This window comes from Madurella fahalii (genome assembly GCF_045866475.1).
Source record: "Madurella fahalii IFM 68171 DNA, scaffold_6, whole genome shotgun sequence".
Taxonomy (NCBI): Eukaryota; Fungi; Ascomycota; class Sordariomycetes; order Sordariales; genus Madurella; species Madurella fahalii.
Genome location: NW_027263976.1, coordinates 698,970 through 719,005, shown reverse-complemented (window position 1 = coordinate 719,005; position 20,036 = coordinate 698,970). Strand labels below are relative to the sequence as shown.

At 55.8% G+C, this 20,036-nt stretch overlaps 9 protein-coding genes across 9 annotated transcripts; 3 read left to right on the top strand and 6 right to left on the bottom strand.

The window, feature by feature from the left end:
• Positions 1-381: 381 nt before the first annotated feature.
• MFIFM68171_10256 (Allantoate permease) lies at positions 382-2,556 on the bottom strand (the record flags this gene model as incomplete). The annotated part of the gene is made up of 7 exons (XM_071065675.1): positions 382-645; positions 821-897; positions 981-1,176; positions 1,230-1,695; positions 1,756-2,029; positions 2,105-2,198; positions 2,251-2,556. 7 exons carry the CDS (start codon positions 2,554-2,556, stop codon positions 382-384), a joined length of 1,677 nt encoding a protein of 558 aa, XP_070921776.1.
• A 1,758-nt stretch (positions 2,557-4,314) lies between these two features.
• Positions 4,315-5,136, bottom strand: MFIFM68171_10255 (Putative ATP-dependent dethiobiotin synthetase; the record flags this gene model as incomplete). Its single annotated transcript, XM_071065674.1, has 1 exon — positions 4,315-5,136. The coding sequence occupies one exon, from the start codon at positions 5,134-5,136 to the stop codon at positions 4,315-4,317; it is 822 nt and encodes a 273-aa protein (XP_070921775.1).
• Positions 5,137-6,836: 1,700 nt separating this feature from the next.
• Positions 6,837-7,729, top strand: MFIFM68171_10254 (uncharacterized protein; the record flags this gene model as incomplete). The annotated part of the gene is made up of 2 exons (XM_071065673.1): positions 6,837-6,962; positions 7,208-7,729. 2 exons carry the CDS (start codon positions 6,837-6,839, stop codon positions 7,727-7,729), a joined length of 648 nt encoding a protein of 215 aa, XP_070921774.1.
• A 666-nt stretch (positions 7,730-8,395) lies between these two features.
• MFIFM68171_10253 (uncharacterized protein) lies at positions 8,396-10,420 on the bottom strand (the record flags this gene model as incomplete). The annotated part of the gene is made up of 1 exon (XM_071065672.1): positions 8,396-10,420. One exon carries the CDS (start codon positions 10,418-10,420, stop codon positions 8,396-8,398), a length of 2,025 nt encoding a protein of 674 aa, XP_070921773.1.
• Positions 10,421-11,199: 779 nt separating this feature from the next.
• On the bottom strand, positions 11,200-11,550 carry MFIFM68171_10252 (uncharacterized protein; the record flags this gene model as incomplete). The annotated part of the gene is made up of 1 exon (XM_071065671.1): positions 11,200-11,550. One exon carries the CDS (start codon positions 11,548-11,550, stop codon positions 11,200-11,202), a length of 351 nt encoding a protein of 116 aa, XP_070921772.1.
• A 987-nt stretch (positions 11,551-12,537) lies between these two features.
• On the top strand, positions 12,538-13,488 carry MFIFM68171_10251 (uncharacterized protein; the record flags this gene model as incomplete). The annotated part of the gene is made up of 1 exon (XM_071065670.1): positions 12,538-13,488. One exon carries the CDS (start codon positions 12,538-12,540, stop codon positions 13,486-13,488), a length of 951 nt encoding a protein of 316 aa, XP_070921771.1.
• A 275-nt stretch (positions 13,489-13,763) lies between these two features.
• Positions 13,764-13,994, top strand: MFIFM68171_10250 (uncharacterized protein; the record flags this gene model as incomplete). Its single annotated transcript, XM_071065669.1, has 1 exon — positions 13,764-13,994. One exon carries the CDS (start codon positions 13,764-13,766, stop codon positions 13,992-13,994), a length of 231 nt encoding a protein of 76 aa, XP_070921770.1.
• A 635-nt stretch (positions 13,995-14,629) lies between these two features.
• On the bottom strand, positions 14,630-15,730 carry MFIFM68171_10249 (uncharacterized protein; the record flags this gene model as incomplete). The annotated part of the gene is made up of 2 exons (XM_071065668.1): positions 14,630-14,760; positions 14,875-15,730. 2 exons carry the CDS (start codon positions 15,728-15,730, stop codon positions 14,630-14,632), a joined length of 987 nt encoding a protein of 328 aa, XP_070921769.1.
• A 2,402-nt stretch (positions 15,731-18,132) lies between these two features.
• MFIFM68171_10248 (uncharacterized protein) lies at positions 18,133-19,315 on the bottom strand (the record flags this gene model as incomplete). The annotated part of the gene is made up of 2 exons (XM_071065667.1): positions 18,133-18,954; positions 19,025-19,315. 2 exons carry the CDS (start codon positions 19,313-19,315, stop codon positions 18,133-18,135), a joined length of 1,113 nt encoding a protein of 370 aa, XP_070921768.1.
• Between the last annotated feature and the right edge of the window lie 721 nt (positions 19,316-20,036).

Genomic DNA, 20,036 nt, shown 5'->3' with positions numbered 1-20,036 from the left:
AGCCACCTCTGGTTCCCTGCGAGCTTCCCTTCAGGGTCAGGCTAAGCTACTGGAGCACACTTTTTGTTCCCGGAAGGGCAGATGCGCATGTACCTTTACTCGAGATATTACCCTTCGACAGCAGACTCCTGGACGGTGCATCTTATCAAGTTGTTAGCATTCGCAGAACGGTTTTACGTGGCATTTTCTAAACACCCCAGCCCCATCCCAGCGCTTAGTACTTAACTCGGCCGCCACAGGCCTATCCAGCTACTCCTATGGGCCAAGCACGCCTCATCTCGCCATCCAAGCTTTCAAATCCCACGCACCGCACCGCACCGCACCTCCCGCCCTGCTTCCACCATCGGAACCAGCCTCCCCTCCAATCCCAGCCGGTGCGTCTCAGTGCGCAAACCGAAAGTCCAACCTCTTGCACCCCGCCACCCTGCTGCTCTTGATATACTCGACCCGCTCCGCCTCGCCCATGGCCCGCCACGCTTGCTCTTTCCGACGGTTCCGCCACACGTAGTACGCCTTGGTGGCGAGGAAGAGGAGGACCGAGAGGATGTTGATGGCGACGAGGTTGGTGTTGCCCTGGCGGTAGTAGGGCTTGTCGTGGTCTTGGTAGATGAAGGCGTAGATCACGTGGCCTAGCTGGACGGATATCTGGGTTGCCGTTGCGGTTTTGCGTTAGTGGTTGTGCGGAAGGATACCTGTATGTAAATTCATGGTCATGGTGTGGCGGAAAGCAATTTGGAGGGTGTGAGGTTTTGTGAGGGAGGGAGGGAGGGAGGAGAGTTCGTTAGAAATCAAGAGGAAGAGAAGGGCGGAGAGCGCTCACATTGTACAAGGCCGATGCAACGGTCCGGGTGCCGACGTTGTTGGCGTTTTTGGAGACCCAGGCTACATTGATCGCGTCTAGGGCGTGGCGTAGTGTTAGCGGTTCGAGGTGCCTCAAGGTTGTTAGGGGAAGGGGGGGAAGAGGTGAAAGGGCAGCATACGGCAATAGGGGTAAGACAGGAAAACGGTTATCAGGGCGTATGTCCCCCATGCGTCATCAATCACGCCGGGCCAGAAGCGTAGTGCGATAATGCAAGGTAGCGTCCACAGGGGTTGAAGTATCGCGACAAGGCTGCGCTCGTTAAGGTACTCGGATAGCCTAGTCACGAGGAGGAGCGTGATAATGTGAAAGACGGTCTAGGTCAGTTAGTAGATTGCAAGAAGTACCGCTCAAGGAAATGAGTACGAACAGCAGGGATGGTGAGCAGGTTGGTTGTGAACGGGTTGAACCCTAACGATCTCAGTGTCAATGTGATATAAGCATTCACAGGGCCTTGCGGCATAAACGCTATGAGGCCGATGGCGTACATGGGCCAGAGGTCGTATTCCTTAAGGACTTCCCAGAGTCGCCGAGGGGTGATGGCCTCGCGGTTGTGCATGTCGCCCTTTGAGGGATCGTCTCGTAAAACGCGATTCACCATAATGGCTACCTCCCTGTCGCTGAACCAACCCTTCGGCCTGAACCAGGTCTTCGTCTGCACAACAGAGGCAGGCATGTTGAAAAACGAGGCCAGTCCGATCAACAATGTTATTATACCTTCAACGAGAAACAGCCATCGCCAGCCGGCCCAGCCGTTGACGCCGCGCAAATGAAGAAGTGCAAAGGCGAGCAGGGAAGTAACAATCGTCGTCAATGACAGTGTTGTCCAGAAGTAGCTGTTGTGCAAGGTCAGCGTAGGGAGTCGAGGGAACGAGCCATAAAGACGCTGAACGGACCTTAGCCTGATGGGCAGCTCTCGCGAGGTATAGAAATAGGACAACCAGAGAACGATATCAGGGATAAAACCGCCTTCGAGCAGCCCTAGCAAGGCGCGCGTCGCGAGAAAACCTGAGCGGTCTGTCATGGCGCATTGCGAGATGGCAACGACAGACCAAAGCACTATCTGGATAGGAATCCAGCGGTCTGGACCCAACTTCTTGGACACCAGCTGCGACGGCAACTCAGCTAGTAGGAAACAAATCAAAAACACGACAGTTCCGTAGTTGTAGTCTATGTGTGACGTCTCGTTAGCACATCGGCTCGGAATGGTCCGTATGGCGATGGAGAGATCGAGTCGTGGAATACCATTGGTGTTCAGCCCCAAATCATCAAGGAGGTTATCCGATAGAGCTTGTGAGAGGTTGCCCCGGTCGACCTGGAGTGCGAAGAACATGATACACTGGTGGCTCATGGTCAGCTCCGCGAGTTTCCGTCCAGTATTGGCCGCATACCGCCCAAGTGCATATCCTCCAGTCCGTCTTCCGGATAACCTTCTTCTCTTCCTCTTCCGTCCATGTCAAGGTGGGATCAAACGCGTGGCGGCATTCGTACCCGGCCTTCTCGTAAACAAGCTTCCAATGGGCTGCTACGTTGGGGTCAAGGAACGGGTTCTTGTTGAGGTCGTGGAATTCTTCCTCGGATCCGGAGTCTTCGCTCGTCGAGGTTGACTCAAATGCAGCCTTGTCCTTGACGTCAATGGCTGGGTGCTTTTTATCTCCCTTGAGCTGCGTGAAGTTTGATTCTGGAGAGCCCGCCATTGTACTACTACTAGTAGCTGCTACCGCTTGCATAACTGTAGCTGGAAGAAGCCCAATGATCCGGAAGAGGAAGCGGGTTTGTGAGAACTCTCACCCAAAGGTAAGTAGCTGGCGGCCCTTATATTCGCACAACGCTTCGCCTATCACGGGAAGCACACAAGTTTTCATTCTGGCATTGATGCACAGATGGCGTGATAGGAGGATACTTACCCTAATGGGAGTTCCGAGATAGAGGACGGAGGGGTTCCGTCGGCCGCTAACCATAGCACTAGCTGCGAAGACACCATCCCAAATAGTAACAGACGGGGCCTCGTAATAGATGGTACTGTCGCTTGGTACTGCAAATGTGGACGTTTCCCGCTGCTTGTGCCCCCCACCTCCGGGTTTGAAACGGATTATGATGCTTAACCCCGATGATGAGACCTGGGAACGTGGGGTTAGTGGGACCAAACCGAGGTAACCGGGATGCTATAGGTGTCGCGATTCTTGCTAGTATGAGACGATCTTGATGCGCTGTGTGACTGGTTGGTGTTGGTCTCTACCCCTAAGTGCAGCCCCGCGGTTGACGATGACACTCCACTCTGGAATGTGGAAATGGCCGATAAGAGGATGCACTTGGATGCCACAAATAGAGATTACGTTCAACCAGCATAATCACTAGCTCCGTCTGGGCTCTGGGCGCTTGCACTCGTCTCAGCGCTCGTCAGAGTCTCGCAATATGACACCATAGCAGCTCCGCCTAAATTGATCCACCGCCCAAATATTGGAACCTGTGGAATTCTGAGTAGGCACGGAAGTCAGGAGTAGATATGAAGTCAATAGATAAAGAGAATCCCGTTTCTAACCCAAGGGTCTTTCAAATAACAGCCACGGTGTTGTGTCCCCAAATTACCTCCATGGATTCTGGCACTAACCGCCGACCGGTAAAGAGCCTTCTTGAACCCCTTCACCCTATGACATTGCTGTTACTGGAGAGCCGCTTCGTCTTCTCAATAGTTCTACGAATTGAAGTCTATCCTGTGCGCGGACAAAATTACGGGAGTTGGACAGTACTACAGAAGGCGTGGGGCCTGGTCAGCCCTCTATAATACGATGTGAATCATTAACTGATCATCAGCCTCAACCCATTAGAAATAGTCCTAGAACCGAATGCTCAACTCCCTTAAAAGCCCAACCATGTAACCCTCGAACGCACGGCCGTTCAACGACCCACATCTCCCATCAGCCCGTCACAGCCTTGGGCTGCCGACGCCGATTTCTTTTGAACCTCTACAAATCCGAGAGGACGTAGCGGTCTCTTGATAAGCAAGCCGCTATCCCTCGTATTCTAATGAAAAGTGCTCGGCGGGTTTCGGCTATCTCAGCCGGGCTCTTGGGCGGGAAATTCACGGATGGGCTGGACAAGCTGGGCCGCCGCGGTACTCTATGTTTACTCGGGTCTACTTCATGGTATGCATTTTCTCTCTCTGATTATACAAAGGTCCACACCGGGTGTGGTTCAGGATGAGTTATGGCTGGCGGTTGCACCTGGCACAAGGGATCGGATGGCAGATGCGTAGGTCATCACTTGCTCTCTGTTTTAGGGCTGTGAGAGCTAATGAGTAGAGTGAAAGACGGTTCTATCGTGTACCTGCATCCTATTTCGAGGATACATTGTCACGTCCTCTGCCAGCAAGTCTTAGTAGACGTCATGACATACATCTCTGCTGCCCATAGTACCTTATCTTTACACAGCTACCCTCCTCGGTTCGCTGGCTCTCACGCTGTGACGTTCCTCATGACGGTCATAGTATGCACAAACCGGAGCTTTCCCTTCTCCACACGGAATTCATGGCTGTCGGGCCTCGTCCCAAACACGACAAAGCAATCCACCGTTCCCAAGACCTCATCAATGACGTAGCGCCTCTGCGTGATAGCCACGCCGCTCGGCACGCCGACATTGCAGCTATCCGAGGCCGTGAAGTTCCCGGTATACCAACCCCCTTCAAGCCGATTACACGGCGTCCCCCAGGGCACGACGACACTGGCGTTGTTGAACAAATCCAAGTACGCGTCACCGGCCGCCTGGATCACCTCCCTCGAATCCCTGTCCTCCTCGGGGATCTCGGACCACAACCCATCCTCCCGCGCTGCGTAGGCCAGCGTCTGCGTGGCGTTGAACGCCCAGTCCCCCGGCATGGTCACCAGCGTCTCCATCTTGACCAGCTCCTTGCCCGTGGGGTCGAAGCGCATCTGCGTGCCGATCACGCGCGGCGTCTCGGGGTCGGCCGAGATCAGCTCCGTGTAGGTGGCGCACTGGGTCGTGTCGAAGATGCTGCGGTTGTGGTCCAGGCGGATTGGGGTGATGAGGTGGCCCTTCGTGATATCGCGCACCTGGAAGTCCTCGGTGTAGGTGAAGTTGGCACCGCTCAGGGCCACGAGATCATCCGGCTTGCCGGCCGCTTGCGCGGCGAGGTAGATCTCGGTGTTGGTGCGGAGCTGGTCGCGCGTGCACGTTGCGTTCTCGCTTGCTTGACGGGCTGTGGGAGACACGAGGGCGCGCGCGCTCAGGAAGAGCCAGGCTACAAGTGTGGGCACCATTGTGGGAGTCGAAATATCGCTGACGGTAAGCACTTGGTTGTGTTGTCAGTGGGTCGAAGCCGCATCGCCTCTTTATTCCGCCGTTCCTTTTTCTCCCCACAAGGCAAAGGGGTTCCTTGGAGAGATAAAGTACCTTACTCATGTATGGTCCCCGCGCCCGAAAACCAGGCACCACGGCCTGCGGGGAGCGCCGAGAGTATTCTCAAATGGGGGACACTATAGAATTTGGGGATCCTGGAGATTTTACAAGGCCCGAAGCGGCACATCCAATAAGATCTCAGGGGGTGAAGTCCAATGCAAACGAACAAGCAAATATCCGGAGCCGCAATCTGGTCTGGATTATCCGGTGCGGTACCTGCAGCTGGAAACGGCTCCCGAGCCGACGGTAGTTGAAGATATTGAGGGGCCATGGGGAATATCGGGCGATCGCAGGCTCGCCCTCTGGAACGATTGATTGGGCGACCCGGGGTTGCACGACATAAAGACAGCTGCAGTATAGGTGCCGGAGGACTTGCAAGATCATGGAATCCCGTTTCACCCAGTTGCCGGAAATATGGGTTTGATTGCCCTGATGCTAATAATTACGAAGCATCAAGAACAAAGACATGCAAGAGCAAATGCAGCACAACAAACTTCGTTGGGATTGTTCTGCGATGTGAAAGATGGAGAAAAGCAGGTGCAAGGATGTCGGCGGCATGCCCGAACTGGGGCACTAACGAGCACGAACGCAATTCTCGCAAGCCGTGGCGCTGCCGACTTCCAACCCCGGTTACGGCCCACTCCGGCCCCGCTCCGACACGGCCCCACCGACCCGCCGCGCCGAAATCCCGACCCCTCCCGTTCGTTATTTGCCCCACGCGGCGCCGGTGCCGCCGAATGATGCGGGCTAATTCGCATTGCCCCTCCGCTGGTCTTTGCGCATGATGGAGCAGCTTATAACCCGATTGCCATCACAGGCTCTAAGCAATGCATTGGACATAATAAAGCAGTTCCACAGGACTTGAATCTGGACTTATGGGCAATCGCTGATTGTATCATTGTCGGTCGGTGTTTTCTTTCTCATCTGCTTGGGTCTTAAGAGCTGCAGAACACGGGGTCATGATGTGCAAAGCTCGCCATCTGCTGCTCTGCTCTGCACCTATACACCATTGCTTCGCATCCACCGTGACTTTTGCACCGGACTCCTCCCCAGAAGTATAATGAGAAGAAACACAACGCATTCACTCTGTTTAAACACCACCCGCGCGTGTTTTCTTCCCTCCTAGGACCCACGACGCCAGCCCCTGTGATTCGTTCCCCGCCCCGCAAGCACAAAGACCCGCTCCGCCCTTCTCCCACTCTCCGCCATCTTCCTTCCAACACTGAGCTTCTGGCACCGAAGGGCAATCGAGCTTTCGACCGACTGCCAAAGAGTGCCTCGAGTCTCCGACCTTCCGCAGTCAAGATACTCTCATCTCCGCCATCGACCTCATCTCTCCGCCGAGTTCATCTATCGTTTGAGAAGGTAAAGTATTGATGCTTAAGTCAAGCGAGGTTGCCGAGGTGTGGCCAACAGCATTGTTTGCTTCCAGCCGCCATCGCGAGCCATCGTAGACGCGCTGCATCGCGCGTTCCTAATCCCATTGCGTCTGTCTCGTCAATAGCTTAAAGCTCTGCTAACTGAATGTATGGTCTCAGAACATCCAAGGAACACCGTCACAATGCCCGCCAAATCCGACACTTCGGAGACGGCTCCCGCCGGCGACGATAAGGCCTTCTCCATCTTCACCCCCCGGGAGCAGAACGTCCTATACCATAGCCTCATCACCATCAAGAATTTCCCTTTGGTAAGTTTGCAGCCGAGTCGGACCATTCCCAAACTCCATTCCCTTGCCAAGCCGCTTCCCTCCGTAAGAGAAGCTTCCAACAACGTAACACGCTTCTATCATCCGGTGCCAGCTTAAGCCTGGGAGTGATACGAACATCCCAAGCAATTCCTTCCGTCCACACCTTCCGTCCACACCCCCAATATCTCAACCGGACCTTTTACTTCGTCCAATGCAAACCGCCAAGCTGACGTCTATTCACCCAGGGCACCCCCATCGACTACCAGAAGGTCGCGGCCCGCATCGGCCTGACGAACCCTCGCTCCGTGATGAATACGTGGACCGGCATCAAGAAGAAGCTCGCCGAGGCCCGCGAAAAGCACGGCGAGGCAGAGGACCAGCCGTCCGATGACGAGGCGGCGGCTGCTGCTGCTCAGGGCAGCGAGAAGGCCGGCCGCGCCGCCCCCAAGAAGCGTGCCCGGGCCACCCGCGCCGGCCGCGCCGGCCACGCGCAGGATGCGGAGGACGCGGAGGACGCCACGTCGCCCGTCAAGAAGCGCGCCCGCGTCGCAAAGGCCGCCAGCCGTGCCAAGGTCGCGCCCGCTGCCCACTCTGCCAAGAAGACCCGTGGTGGCGGCGGCGGCGAGTCGCTGGTGGTTATCCCTTCGGACGATGAGGATATTGAAGAGGGCGAGGAGGAGGAGGCCAAGAACCCGGTGGAGACGGTCAAGTCGGAGAGCGCCGCCGAAGAGAATGGCGGCGAGTCCTCGGAGCCTGGCGACATTTGACCTGGGCTTCGGAGCTACGGTGCGAAGGGGTTCGTCTTTGCGTGCTTCTTCCAGGCTTTCATCAATGGCTCATGGGTTTTTCCGGGACTCTGGGGGAGCATAAAGACGAGCCCATTGCCGCTGTAAAATCGTTAGAAGAGCAGTTCGTTCGTTCCAGCGTTGAGGAACACGGGTAACAGGCACCAATTGACTCGCCATTTCAGTACCTGAGTAGGTGCGTGAGAAAACATGCTCTCTCTCCGTATGTTGATATCCGGCCGACGGCCTCTCACGTACGTACCTTACTTAACGGCAGCGGAGTTAAAAGCTGCCATGGGGAAAAGGTTGGTTGGAAAAAGGTTTGGCTCGACCAGCTTAACCTTCACCGTGGCGACATCGAATTACGCCCCGGCCATTCATCTTCTGTGCTCTCTAGCAAGTTCGAGCGTGGGAAGGGGATGGATACCGCGACAAAGACTAAATTAATGACATGAAAACTGGAACGTGTAGGGTTATCTGAGTCTATGGACAACACAGAAACGGCAACGCCCCCCCCCCCCCTCGGTAGATTTGCTCTCCGGTTATCATCGGAAAGCTTGGTGTCATAGTATGACGGGGGCTGCGCTCACCCCGAGAGGTCGACAGATGTTCTGGTCGTCAAGCTATCCGCAGCGTGCCGCACCTCTGTTAGTCAAGGTCCCCCAACGCCAATCTTTCAATCGTCTCATCCAATAGATTAAGGCCGACGTGACCCATCGGCAGGAACATCCGCCTCCACATGGTGACATTCCGCAGCCCCTCAAGCGGCACCGCAGCCGCCTTCGACGACTCGACCAAGTGTCCGTCGGGCGTCTTCCCGATCTGCACAATCTCGACGAACTCCCAGCCCCGCCCGGCACTGAGCTCCTCCAGCTGGTCGTGCAATTTCTCCCACACCGCCTCGACGCCCGTGTCGAGCAGGGCGAGGGCCGCGGATGCGTCGGCTTGTGTCTGCCGCACTAGGGGCAGCACCTCGGTCTCGACGATGCGGCGAATGTCCAGGATGCACCGCCAGGCGCTGGCGTAGTAGTGGTACTCATACGTCGGCGGAAGAATGCCCTCAAACATCCGAAGGACGGGCCCCAAGACGGGAATGTCGTGGTAGATAGGGTGGAACTTTGCCCGCCTGGAGTAGCCGAAGTACCGGATCTCGCTGTCCGCGTTGGCCGCGTCGGTCCCACTGAGAATATCCAGGTCGTCATCGCCTTTAGGAGGCTCTGATGATCTGCGGAGGCAGCGATGTTCCCAGGGTAAGCGGGTTGCCAAGAAGACGGCGCGGCGCATCAATCCCGGCCGTCCGGCGCGCAGGATATTATTGTCCGGGTCTACTCCCGATCTGGCTGCCGCAACCCAATGTGAGCTGATAATGTATTCGACGTGCTCCGCGAGTTTTTCAGCGTCATGCTTTATCTCCTGGAGAATCCCTCGCAGGTCCTGTATCTTCGACGTCCCCATCAAGAACCTCAGGTTGACGAGTTCAGGCAGGCGCTCCGAGTACAAATCGGTAATGAATAGGGCGGCGGAGCGGTTGAGGACGACGGCTTCGTGGCGGTTGACGTCTCCGACTAGCTCTAGGTCATCGTACTGGCTCCCATCCCCGTCGTCTTCTGCGTAGGGTCCCCAAACATGTTCTTCGAACTCTTTCCGACGACAAGACTTCAACTGAGACACTTCGGAGTTGGCGTGACCAACTAACATATCCAGGTAGCAGCTGGCACGCTTATAATCCCGGGCAAGGTAGGAGCAGGCTTCGTACACGTCCTCCAACGCCCGGTAAGACCGTTCGTTTGTCGGCGAGAACTTGTGTGACAGGAGCAAATGCATCAAGATTCTAGCAGGTGCCCTGCAGTCTTCCAGCACCGGCATTATACGTAAATTTAGGATCTCCCTTCGGCAGCCCGGGGAAAACGAGAGGGTGGCGTTGATCCGGGCAGGGGGCTGCGGCGGGGGGGGCGGCGGGTCGGGGAGCGGCCAGCGTTGGGTTAGCCGGTAAAGGTAGACGGAGAGAAAGACAAATATGACGGCTCTCCTGTAGCGGTTCGACCGCGGAGCTGGGACGGTCTGTTGCGACATCCGCGGCGCGGAGAGCATGACTGGCATCGTTCTCGAGTACAGCCTCAACGCCAAGGGCGAAACGATCTGATGCCATACCCGCTGCGCAGGGACGATGAGGGGCTGCAATTTCGAGTTGAGTCTCGCAGCGAACGCCGAAATCATCTGGGGTATCCTCCGCCGCGGCTCCCCGCCGTCGGCCCCCCCCGGCGGTTGCGGTTTTTCATTCTCGTCCGCAACTTGCTGTTTCGGAGCGAGCGAGACTTCGGCCGTTGGCAATCCCGCGTCCCGGGGACTCGATCTTGCGACAGGGGCGCAGGTCCCGACCGAGGTCCGGCGGTTTTGCGCGGCTAAGCGGGAACTGCGTCTCGGCGTGTGCGCTGCCTCCTGGGTCCCCTGCCCGGCTGCTGTATCAATGCCCACGAGCCCCCCAGCATTGAGCTTCGCCACCTTGCTTCTGGTAATGCTGCCAAATTGCTGGGACTCCGGCTGGGTCGTCGACGGAACGATCTCCTGCCTGTCGAGCTCCGATAGCTGTGGGACGTGTGCGATGGACGCCGCGCTCGAAGGGTCAGATGAGCAGTTGGAATGCCCTCTTGGCTTCTGGTGCGAAGGCAGCATCGTTGGTGTCCAACTACGTCGGTTGTTGGTGCCTGTGTGCGTTGTTCCTGCGGTCTGAAGACCGGAAAAAAGGTTGCGGGGGGTTGTGGTTGCTGATTCTAAAGGGGCAAAGAAAAACTTGGTAAGTAAAGGTACCAACAAATACGGTTGTATTGCCGGAGCTGGATGGATTGGCGGATTGGTGTATGCCAACTTAGCACTCATCAGAGCATTGGGAGAAACGAAAGACTGCGGTATCCGGGTCTGAAGGCAAACGCGGCTCCCGAAAAATGTGAGGAGGGGAGAGGGGAGGGGAAGGGGGTTAGGGAGCCCGGGGAGTGTTTAATGATCGGAGTTGAAGTGGCCCGCGTTTGCCTGCATGTCCCTGGAACCGCTCCAAACTAAATAAAGGGATAGGGTTGGTGAATAAAGCGACCGCACCTCTCGGATGTCTGAATTTTGTTCGTCGTTGGCAATTCCGGAACCGGCCATCGTCTTCTCGCGTTCAAAGGGGGCGGCTGAAAGGCTCTTGCACATATCCCACGGACGCATTCTGGGGTGGCAAACGCTTTGAGCCAGTAAGCTTGCTTGAGTCTCCGGCTCAGGTATCGCTTTTATCACAAATCGAGATTTCCTGCCATGGCCGCGACTTAAGGTTTCGTGAGCAAGCGCCCGCAGGCGGCAGAGATTGAGTGGCACCGTGTGTGGTTGGCCAGAGTAGGACCGTAGCTGTCAATAATATACATACACCCTGCATCTCAGCAGTAATTGCAACACGCCAGATCCACCTTGTCTCTCGATCAGAGCTCAGAACCGTGCAGCCCAGGAACCCCATGTCCGTCCCAGCCGCAGATTTCACCCAGGACGTTCCACCGCTGCTCGCTGTCCAGAGCGATGGTTTGCCCCCACCGCCACCAGCCGCCCATTAGTTTCTTGAACATCTCTCGATAAGCAATTAGCAGCTGGGGGCGGTACAGGCAGAGAGAGGCCACAATGACTGCGTCGCGGACCTCGTCCTCGGCCGTTTCAGACCGCATCCAGGCTTTGAGAGCGGTCGTTGTGGCCATCCTCAAAGACTCTTCCCATGCTGGAATGTTGTTGTTCGGTGGCATGGAGGAGAACGGAGGCCCAAGGATGTCGATCCCGAGCATTTCATGCGGAAGGGGTGGCCAGGGGAGCACCATTCACCGCGATCCCTCTGTTGCCGGATGATATGCGCGTCTCACAAGCCGGTCTGCTACAGTCTGATCTATGGCTGAGAGCGTCTTGATGGTTTGGCAGACTCTAGCCACATTTGGGTCGTTGGATGCGCTAAGGGGCGGGGGGCCATGAAAAATCCACCCCATCTGGCCAAGTGCCACCCAGAAGTGTGCTGCGATTGCGAAGAGAATCATTGCCCGTACGAGTGACGCGCGGAGAGCTTGGCCCGAGTTTCTGCGTTGGTGTTGGGATACGAAACTCAGGGAGAAATCGAGTTTGAGTGGTCGCTGCGGCCCTGTGGATGCGTTACTCGGAAGTTCCGGTCAGGACGTATAAACCTATTTATTACTGTGGAATGTGACCGTGAGGGAGCAGAGTCTGGAGCACCGCCGTTGGTTCCGTCTTGCAATCCGAAAGGAACAGGCATTTGGGGAAAGCATGGGATCCCAAGGCACCACGGACGCACTGCCTTAGATTAATGTCTCACGGCCGCAGCAGTTACTGGCCGGCTGGATGCAGTGGACAGTAATTACCATGGGGATCAGAACAAGCGGCAACTTCACCGTCTTTACGGAGCCTAGATCCGAGACACACTGGCCAACCGGCACAGACGACTAGCACCTGAGCGGTGTTCTCAGCCACCGGAGTGTCCGGCCAGCTGCATGGATAGCATCAGGATCACCAACAATCTCACGGAATTCCAATCTGGAACAAATTGATGGAGCGATCTAGGCTTGGAGCAGGTGGAGATTCTGCAATATCCGGGCGCCTTCTGGCAGACACCAGAAATAGAGGCCTCGCAAGCCAGTCGTCTCCATTTCCAGCCGCAAACAAATCTGCGAACCCTGGCACCTCAGGCTCTCCGTGGTGTCAGTTATTTGCAGCAGAACTTGAATCTACCGCCGACCTTCCTCGCCGCCACAGCATCTCAGCCAGCAATGGATTCAAACGACTTCGCAGCGCAAATGGAGCCTAGCCAGGTCGAAGAGCAGCATCTCGGGGGCCGCTTCGCAGCCACTGCGCTCACATGCATCAACAATGCTTGTCGCATCGCCCGCGCCTTGAGAGAGATGGTGGAGGAGAGTCTCCATGTCCCCAGTCCGATCCTACGCTTCTTCTCGGATGCACCGGGACCCTTCAGTATCGTCCTGCTGTGCGCGTGCTGCTTCATTATCCCAGCCTCTATCTTCCTGTTCAGCACAAAATTCTCAATCTACCTTTTTGGAATCGGGCTAAGCGAGGCGGCTCGCGATCTGCGTGGCATAATCGTGGGCATAGCCGACGACCAGGTTTTTGTCCCCGCGATCAAGATCTACCACATGATCCATAACCGTTTCCTGCCCAAGCTGCCGCCGCTTGGTGATCTTGGGAGCCCTCCGACGATTCAGTGGGCGGTACAGGACAGCTTAGTCGTTATGACTGAGGAGGCAGCTCAGGGGGTGCAGTATCTCCTGGAGAGGTGCGCCGTCGAGGCGACTCCCAACATGATGCTGCAGCTCAATTTCGACATCGCAATCGAATGCGCGGCGCTCAACAGCCAGCTAGACGGCCCTCCGTACGTGACCACTCTACGTCGTACCTCCAAGAATCTCCAGACAACCGTCAACAAGGAGCTGAACAACGAGTTCAATGCTTTCGCGCGGTTCCTGTACGAACTCCGCAGATACCCAGCCACGGAAGCTATCAAGCCTCAGGCTCCGGAATCTGTCTTTGAGTCCCGTTTGCAGGTCATCCGGCGCCGGTTGCGGGCGGGCTCCCGCACCGTGTGGTACCGCTGGATTCGCAGGAACCAAGGAGCACGCTCGACAAGCGCTCAGGGGAATTACGACAGTTGTTTGAGAGGGGCGCCGCCCGTCGGGACATATGGAAATCTGATTTTTCGGAATTGAAAGCCAACTTGGATGTGAAGTTGGGACTTAACCGCCACCATTGCAAGGCCATCGAGGAGGCAGCGCGACAATTAGGGCCGGCATCGCTAGCATCATCCCACCCCGGCATTCATGGCGGACGTGGACATTACGGCCGAGCCGGCGTTCAGTCATCACCCCCAAACGACAACACCACAGGACAACGGGACGGATCAGAGGACCCAACGGGTAGCACCAACTCTCTGATAAAGCGACATAAAGCATGTTTCCGGTTGCAGACAGTTGTGGGAAGGTGCATGGCCAAGAGTACTCTGCTAAGAGAGCACGTGGATGCCCTCGACGACATCCTGGCTTGGCTGGCCATCGAAATTCATTGGTGGACGGGATTTGAAAACCGCAGCAGGGATGCCTTGGAGGTGGACTGTGTGGACACGTCGCGATTCAACGACGTTTACCGCTTTGAGAAGATCCTGGATGCGGTAGCAAAGGGCGCCACGGAAAGGAGAGGGCAGCGGGGAGAAGCCTAAGGTGAAATTGGATTGTTCACGGGGTAGAATGCCCGCCTTGCCATTGCGCGGCGAGTCTTTTGATAGTGCATGTGCTTTACTTCATTATCTGCCACCGCCGTCGCGGGCCACTTAGTCCTATCTTCTTTTAGGTACTCTTCAATACTGCTTAATCCGCTCGCTTGGCTTTGCGCTTCACCTGGGTTGATAGCGTGCTCCCACGACGCTCTTTGCGAACCAGTACTTAATCCAGAAATAGTATTTATTGACGGTGTGACGTGAGGGCGATTCCATGCCTGCAACTAGGCACCGCTCGAGCCGTCGGCAGCTCCGGCATGGAAACGTCCAGCGATCGGGGCTGTACCATTCAGGAAGTCTAGCTTGGCAAAGTTCATGGATCGGATGACAGAAGCAATGGTCACGCCATCTCGGCAATCAGACGAGGAAAATCGTTTTCTCTAATACACACACGTGTATACTCTCTCACTCTCTCTCTCTCTCTCTCTCTCTCTCTCTCTCTCTCTCTCTCTCTCTCACTCTCTCCTTCTCTCTCTGTCTCGGGAGGGAGAGAGAGAGAGCGGTGGAAACAAACAGAACGAACACGCGAACCTTCCCCCGCGACCTCGTCCGAAGACAATCGAGCGGCTCGACACCGCTCAGCTCTCTTCCTCGGCCATCACATTCTCTGCATATCGTGCTGCGGACGCCTGGTGATTGTCGAAAGACGGGATGACGGGGTCGTCTAACCAATCGGAAATCTTATCCAGAGCGGTTAGATCGTGAGACGCTGGGGAAGGAATGTGTCAGTCCGAGTTGGTTTGCCTTGGTGGGAATAGCATTCGCGTCTTGGAAAGAGCAACTGCCCACAAGGGGGCGCTCATGCCCTGGGAACGTTACTTACCTTTAGAGTAGCTGTAGTAGTCACGAGCACATGTCAGGTCTTCCATCCAGCCGGGAGTGCCCACCGAGAATCCTATCTTCCCACCCAGCTGCCGTGCCGACCCAAAGTCGATGAGAACAGGCATCCCATCCTTGCCGACCATGATGTTGTTGGGGTTCAGGTCATTGTGCGCAACGCCAACCACCGAGTGCAGATGGGTAATGGCCGACCGCAAAGCAGCCATGAACGGCGCCTTGTCAACCTTGCCGCCCGCACGCGCATATGTCCACAGCGTCTCTCCGTCGACGCGGTCCATCACAATGGCCGTGATGAAGCCCCTACGTACGCGGCATCCGTGGTACTTGACGATGTTCGGGTGCGGCGGGTGCTGCGAGATGAGCTGTAAAACTTGGACTTCATCGCGAAGTGTGCTGATGGTGCCGTTGTGCCCGGCGGCAATCCCATTCAGGAAATCGACGCATTTAGAGAGATCGATTCCTTTTAGGTATAGGCCTGCGGCAGTGGTCGGTTCGCCAGCGACCGTAACTGGCCACTCGAGCGGAAGTCTGACGTATACCGTCTCATCCGGGATGCTCCGGACCGCGGCGGTCACTTGCTCGATGGTAATGACTCCCTCAAGGTTGTCCAAGGTGAGCAGACCCTCCTCCGGGATCTTGTCGAGGAAGCTCTTTGGGAACCCCTTGGGAAAGGCAACGTAGCCGAGGTCCAGATGGTCGTCGTCATCGGACGAGTAGAAAAACACATAATCCCTAAACTTCGCCTCCTTGATCCCGACCTCGGACCTCCACGTGTAGGACAGAAAGCTGCTGTAATCAAGCTTGAGTTTGTTAACATCAAACTTCTTTGGCTGTGCCATGTTTGATGCCTGCTGTGGACGTGGAGGACTTGGGGGTGCGTGACCGAGAAAAATTAGGGTAAAGGTACCGTATCGAACCACTTCAGGTCCAGGAAACCGGGACCCTCCTGACAGGTTAACCAGGATCCGAGACAAAGCCGATCCCTTAAAACGCACCGTAATGTAGCTCACCGAAAAGGATGGTAATTACGCTCCGGGATGAGTCAAACGCCAGCTCGCCGTGCCTAGGAGCTTGAGGAACATCGGAGACGCCGAGCCGTTTACTCCCTGGCTTTATCTTTCTGCACGAACTTTGATCTACCTCTGCCTCAATAAGGAACTGGATTGCCGTTTGTTCGCCGCGGAGATGGTCCCGTCACATTCTCCAGGCCCCAAATTTGCCACTACAAACGCGGCGGGGTGCAAACGGCCTAGTCTTTGTAGCGCACCCGATCCTGGAATCGGAGAAGGGCCTTTCGCAGCCACGTCCAGGAAAGGCGCAAATGCATGTGACAGTTCATCCTTGGTTCCTGAACAGAACCATGAGCCATGGGCTGTTCTGGGTGCCAGATGCAAACAACCCAACCAGGGTAACCGTAGTGGGAGGCAGAGTGTGGGATTGGACAAGCGGCCCCCCCCCCCCCTCCCCCACAGACGATAGCCGAGAAAAGGCGGAAAACCGTGCATTACCTTTTGGTCCAGTGCCGGATTTCTGGATTTGACAAGTCGTTTCGATATCACGGAGTGGCGGTGTGATTCCGCTCAGATGCTTGTCTTCTGACTGTCACTCGCAAGATGCCTGGATGTTGCTCCGGAAATGAAAGACCGGCCGGCTGGAGCTGACATATTCGGCATCTGCCTGCCTAAGCTCTTCACGGTACCATCCTCAGCTTTGCAGAAATAGACTGGAGCGCGGCCCCAGGAAAACACAACCTCCAAGATCCAGCCTTCATCCATCGCAGGGCTTAACGTCACGTCACGTCAACTGAACAACCGGTTCAAAGTTTTGCTCTCTTCCTCCAAGGAGACCCTCAGACAACTCGCGTTCCAAGTCCAATCCCAGTCGCCTGACTCTGGTGTGGATATCCTCACCACACACCCACAATGTATCGCGGCCCCCCCTCAAGCGCTTGAAACCCGTCTCATGCCCGGCCGTCTGAAGGAAGCTGCTCAAGTGCTTTGACGACTGCAGGTGCGAATCTACAATGAATGGCAAAACGATGCGAACGCCTGTTGGAACCATAATCTCGGCAGGCTGCTTTACGATGATCGACTGCATGGAACCGCACTGCCAGCTCTCAGCTGCGTACAATGGCGGAAGTGGTACGAATAACGAGAGTGGTACAAAGGCCGGTGATTCGAAAGACGGGAGTGCAAACGCCGGTGAGGATACGACAAAGGGCCAGGGAAGTGGTGGCAAATGAACATTCCACAATGCCTCACCCCGAGCTTCATCGCTGGGACCGGGGAGTTGCGCCTCGAATTCGGCTGGGTCAAGATTCAGCGCTCTGGGGAGCTTGGCGCTACTTGATCCCGCCTGAGGATCGTGCGGGGCGCGAGACGGAAACTCTGATGCTAGACTTTGGAGAATGGGCTTTGGTGGAACCCATTGGGACTTGTTACGTTTGTTAGACGGATCCGGCAGGGAGGAAAGCGAGGTGTGGAAGTGTCATACTGTCATTCGGGTTTCCCATGTGTGTCAATGCCATGTATCACAATAATTGCTACTACGGAAGTGCTCAGCTGTTTCCTAACTCTGGGGGCGTGAACATTTTAATTCCAATGACCGCTGTAAGCCGAGCAACAAAGAAATGCCACAGCCCGGGTTCGAAGGATACGCAGCACCATGAGTTAAGCCACTTAGCCACCCATGCCATGTGGCTTAGCACATCCACTCCTGCTTAGAAGAGGCAACGCGCAGCAATCGGGCTCAGCCGCGCATGGCTTCAGCTTGGTGGTTCCCCATCATTGTCCCCCGTCATTGTGGTCCTCGATCAGTGGTTCCATTAAGATATAGCACTGTGGGCATCGAAGGTAGTATCAGCAAGGACCCGACGATGTAGTCCCGCTCATCTCACACAGCCGTCGGGTCCAGGCAGATCCATCTACAAGTTTTAGAGCTGGGGACGGGAGTGATGCAAGTGGAAATCAGAGCAAAAACCTTGGGTTTTGGGGGCGTATCAAAGGAGGCAGTCACATCAAACAAGGCGAACAACTAACAGTGCTCCAGCGCGGGAGGGGGGCTACTCAAGTATGCGCTCGGGCTGGCGCAGGCGCAGGTGCATATAATGGGTAACAGCCAACGCGTCCAAGGCCAAACGAAGGGGCGAAGAACTGCCCACTCCTGCATACACACTCAAAAGGAATCAGCGTCTTGAAATGAAAGTCCCCATGGATATACCTCGGAATAGCCACGGTTCAGATTAGTTATCCCTGATCTCGACGATGTCCCTGCACATCTTGAGAAACCTCTCTCGATAGTCCCCAGGTGTGGTTGTAATGCTCATTGGACCGTGTTTGCTAATCAGCAGGTTCCAGAGCTTAATCAGCAGGGTCATGAACATGGGTTGGATTTTGTGCTTGGCCCAAAAGAAGTCCAGGATGGACGCCCGGAAGATGTACTTCCCATCGGCCGAAGGGACCCCTGTCCTCCAAGTCGGGGGCGGTGGAGGAACTGAGGGCGGGTCGGTCGGAACCAGGCTTGACTCGGCAGTTGAGGATGCTGTGACATGGGCCTGCTTTGACGCCTTCATCCGCACTAGAAAGAGCGAATAGTCCACAGCATTGTGCTCGGCGAGGAGCTGCGTGTCGGCTTCGAGGCTGGAAAAGAAGTCGTCTGCCTGCTCTCGGCTGAGGACAATCTTGTCGCGAAACTCATCGGCCAGACGGTCTTTTGTCGCATCGCTTGTGAGTGCGCCATCGGCAATGTCCCTTTCTGGATAGAAGTAGGACAAGGGCTTCAGGTCCCAGTGCTCCCATTCCGCCTCCCCCCGCTTCTTTGCCTCGTCCCTCCCATACATGATGTTGTCCATGACGATGTGGTGCGAAGGCGCAGAGCGGAAGAGGCGGCCAAGCGAGACACCCGAGGCGGCGAGGAAGTCGCAAATGCGGACTAACAGGGACCGCGGGTGGGCAGCCATGTACTGGACGTACGACGTCAAGAGGTCCTGGCAGAAGAAGGAATGCTCGGAATGCCGCGGAACAGACTTCACCAGGTACTTCTGGTCGGCGGTGGAGTAAAATGTCTGGGGCAGTTGGATGTCAGGTGCGAGATCGGTTGACAGGAATGGCCGGTTCACGTGCGACTCAACTTACAGAGCCGGAGAAGCCCATGTCTCCAATGGCGTTCAGACCGTCGCCGTCTCTCCCGCCCTCTCCTGGCTTGAAAGACTCGACGTATTCATCGTCGCTGACGGCCCAGTGCCGCCGACGGAGGTTTGCAAAATCGGCCGGGCGGACCTTCTCAAGCGCGAGCTGGTAGAGCGAGAAGAGTGCCGAGAAGATGGCCAAGATCAGCACGAGTGGACTGCCCGACGGTTGTTTGGTCCTGTTTCCGTTGGCGATCGCCCGCACGATCGACCGTGCGATTTTCTCCTGTCGGCCCATGCGAATGCTCAGATGGTCATTCGACGCACATGCGCAGCTTCTTCGTGGAGAGAAACGCAAGAAGGGGAAATTGGCCCTGAACGTGCTATGGATGAGCCGTCGAGACTCGAGGGCAGGGACCCCAAAGGGATTTAGGGCGGTGACGTCACTGACATCCAGCCTTTGCCAGGGTCTTAATTCAACCGCAACTACCCCGCTCGGATTGGTTGATTGCATGTTTCACACCCCAACCCCCTTTGGCTATCATCTGCTTCGATTGCTTTTTCCAACTCCACTCTCCACGCGTGTACGCGTCTTATATACACTTCACCAAAATACCAGAAGTATTACCATCCCTCTAAGGCCAACCCATGATGAGATCTTCTCAAGGATGTTTGTCAGTGTATAAAGCCACCTGATAAAGAGTGTTACTAATCAACCCACACTGGGAGATGTTGCTCAGAGCCGAGTAAGGACATTAGACATATGGTAACTTCTTTTGCGTGCCTGTCCCCTGGACCACGGACCCCAGATTGCGCCGCATATCCGGAATACTGCAGTTCCAATTGCGTGTACCAAAACTGAGAGCCCCTTGTTGAACTCTGGCGCCCGGCTCGCCCATGTGCACCACCTTTCCGTCACTCGGTTAACAAACTCTTCCTCACTCTCTGTTTTAGTAGGCTTCAGAACGTAAATGAACGTATATTAATTTTTTTTTTTTTCTTTCCCTTCTCCTGCCTGG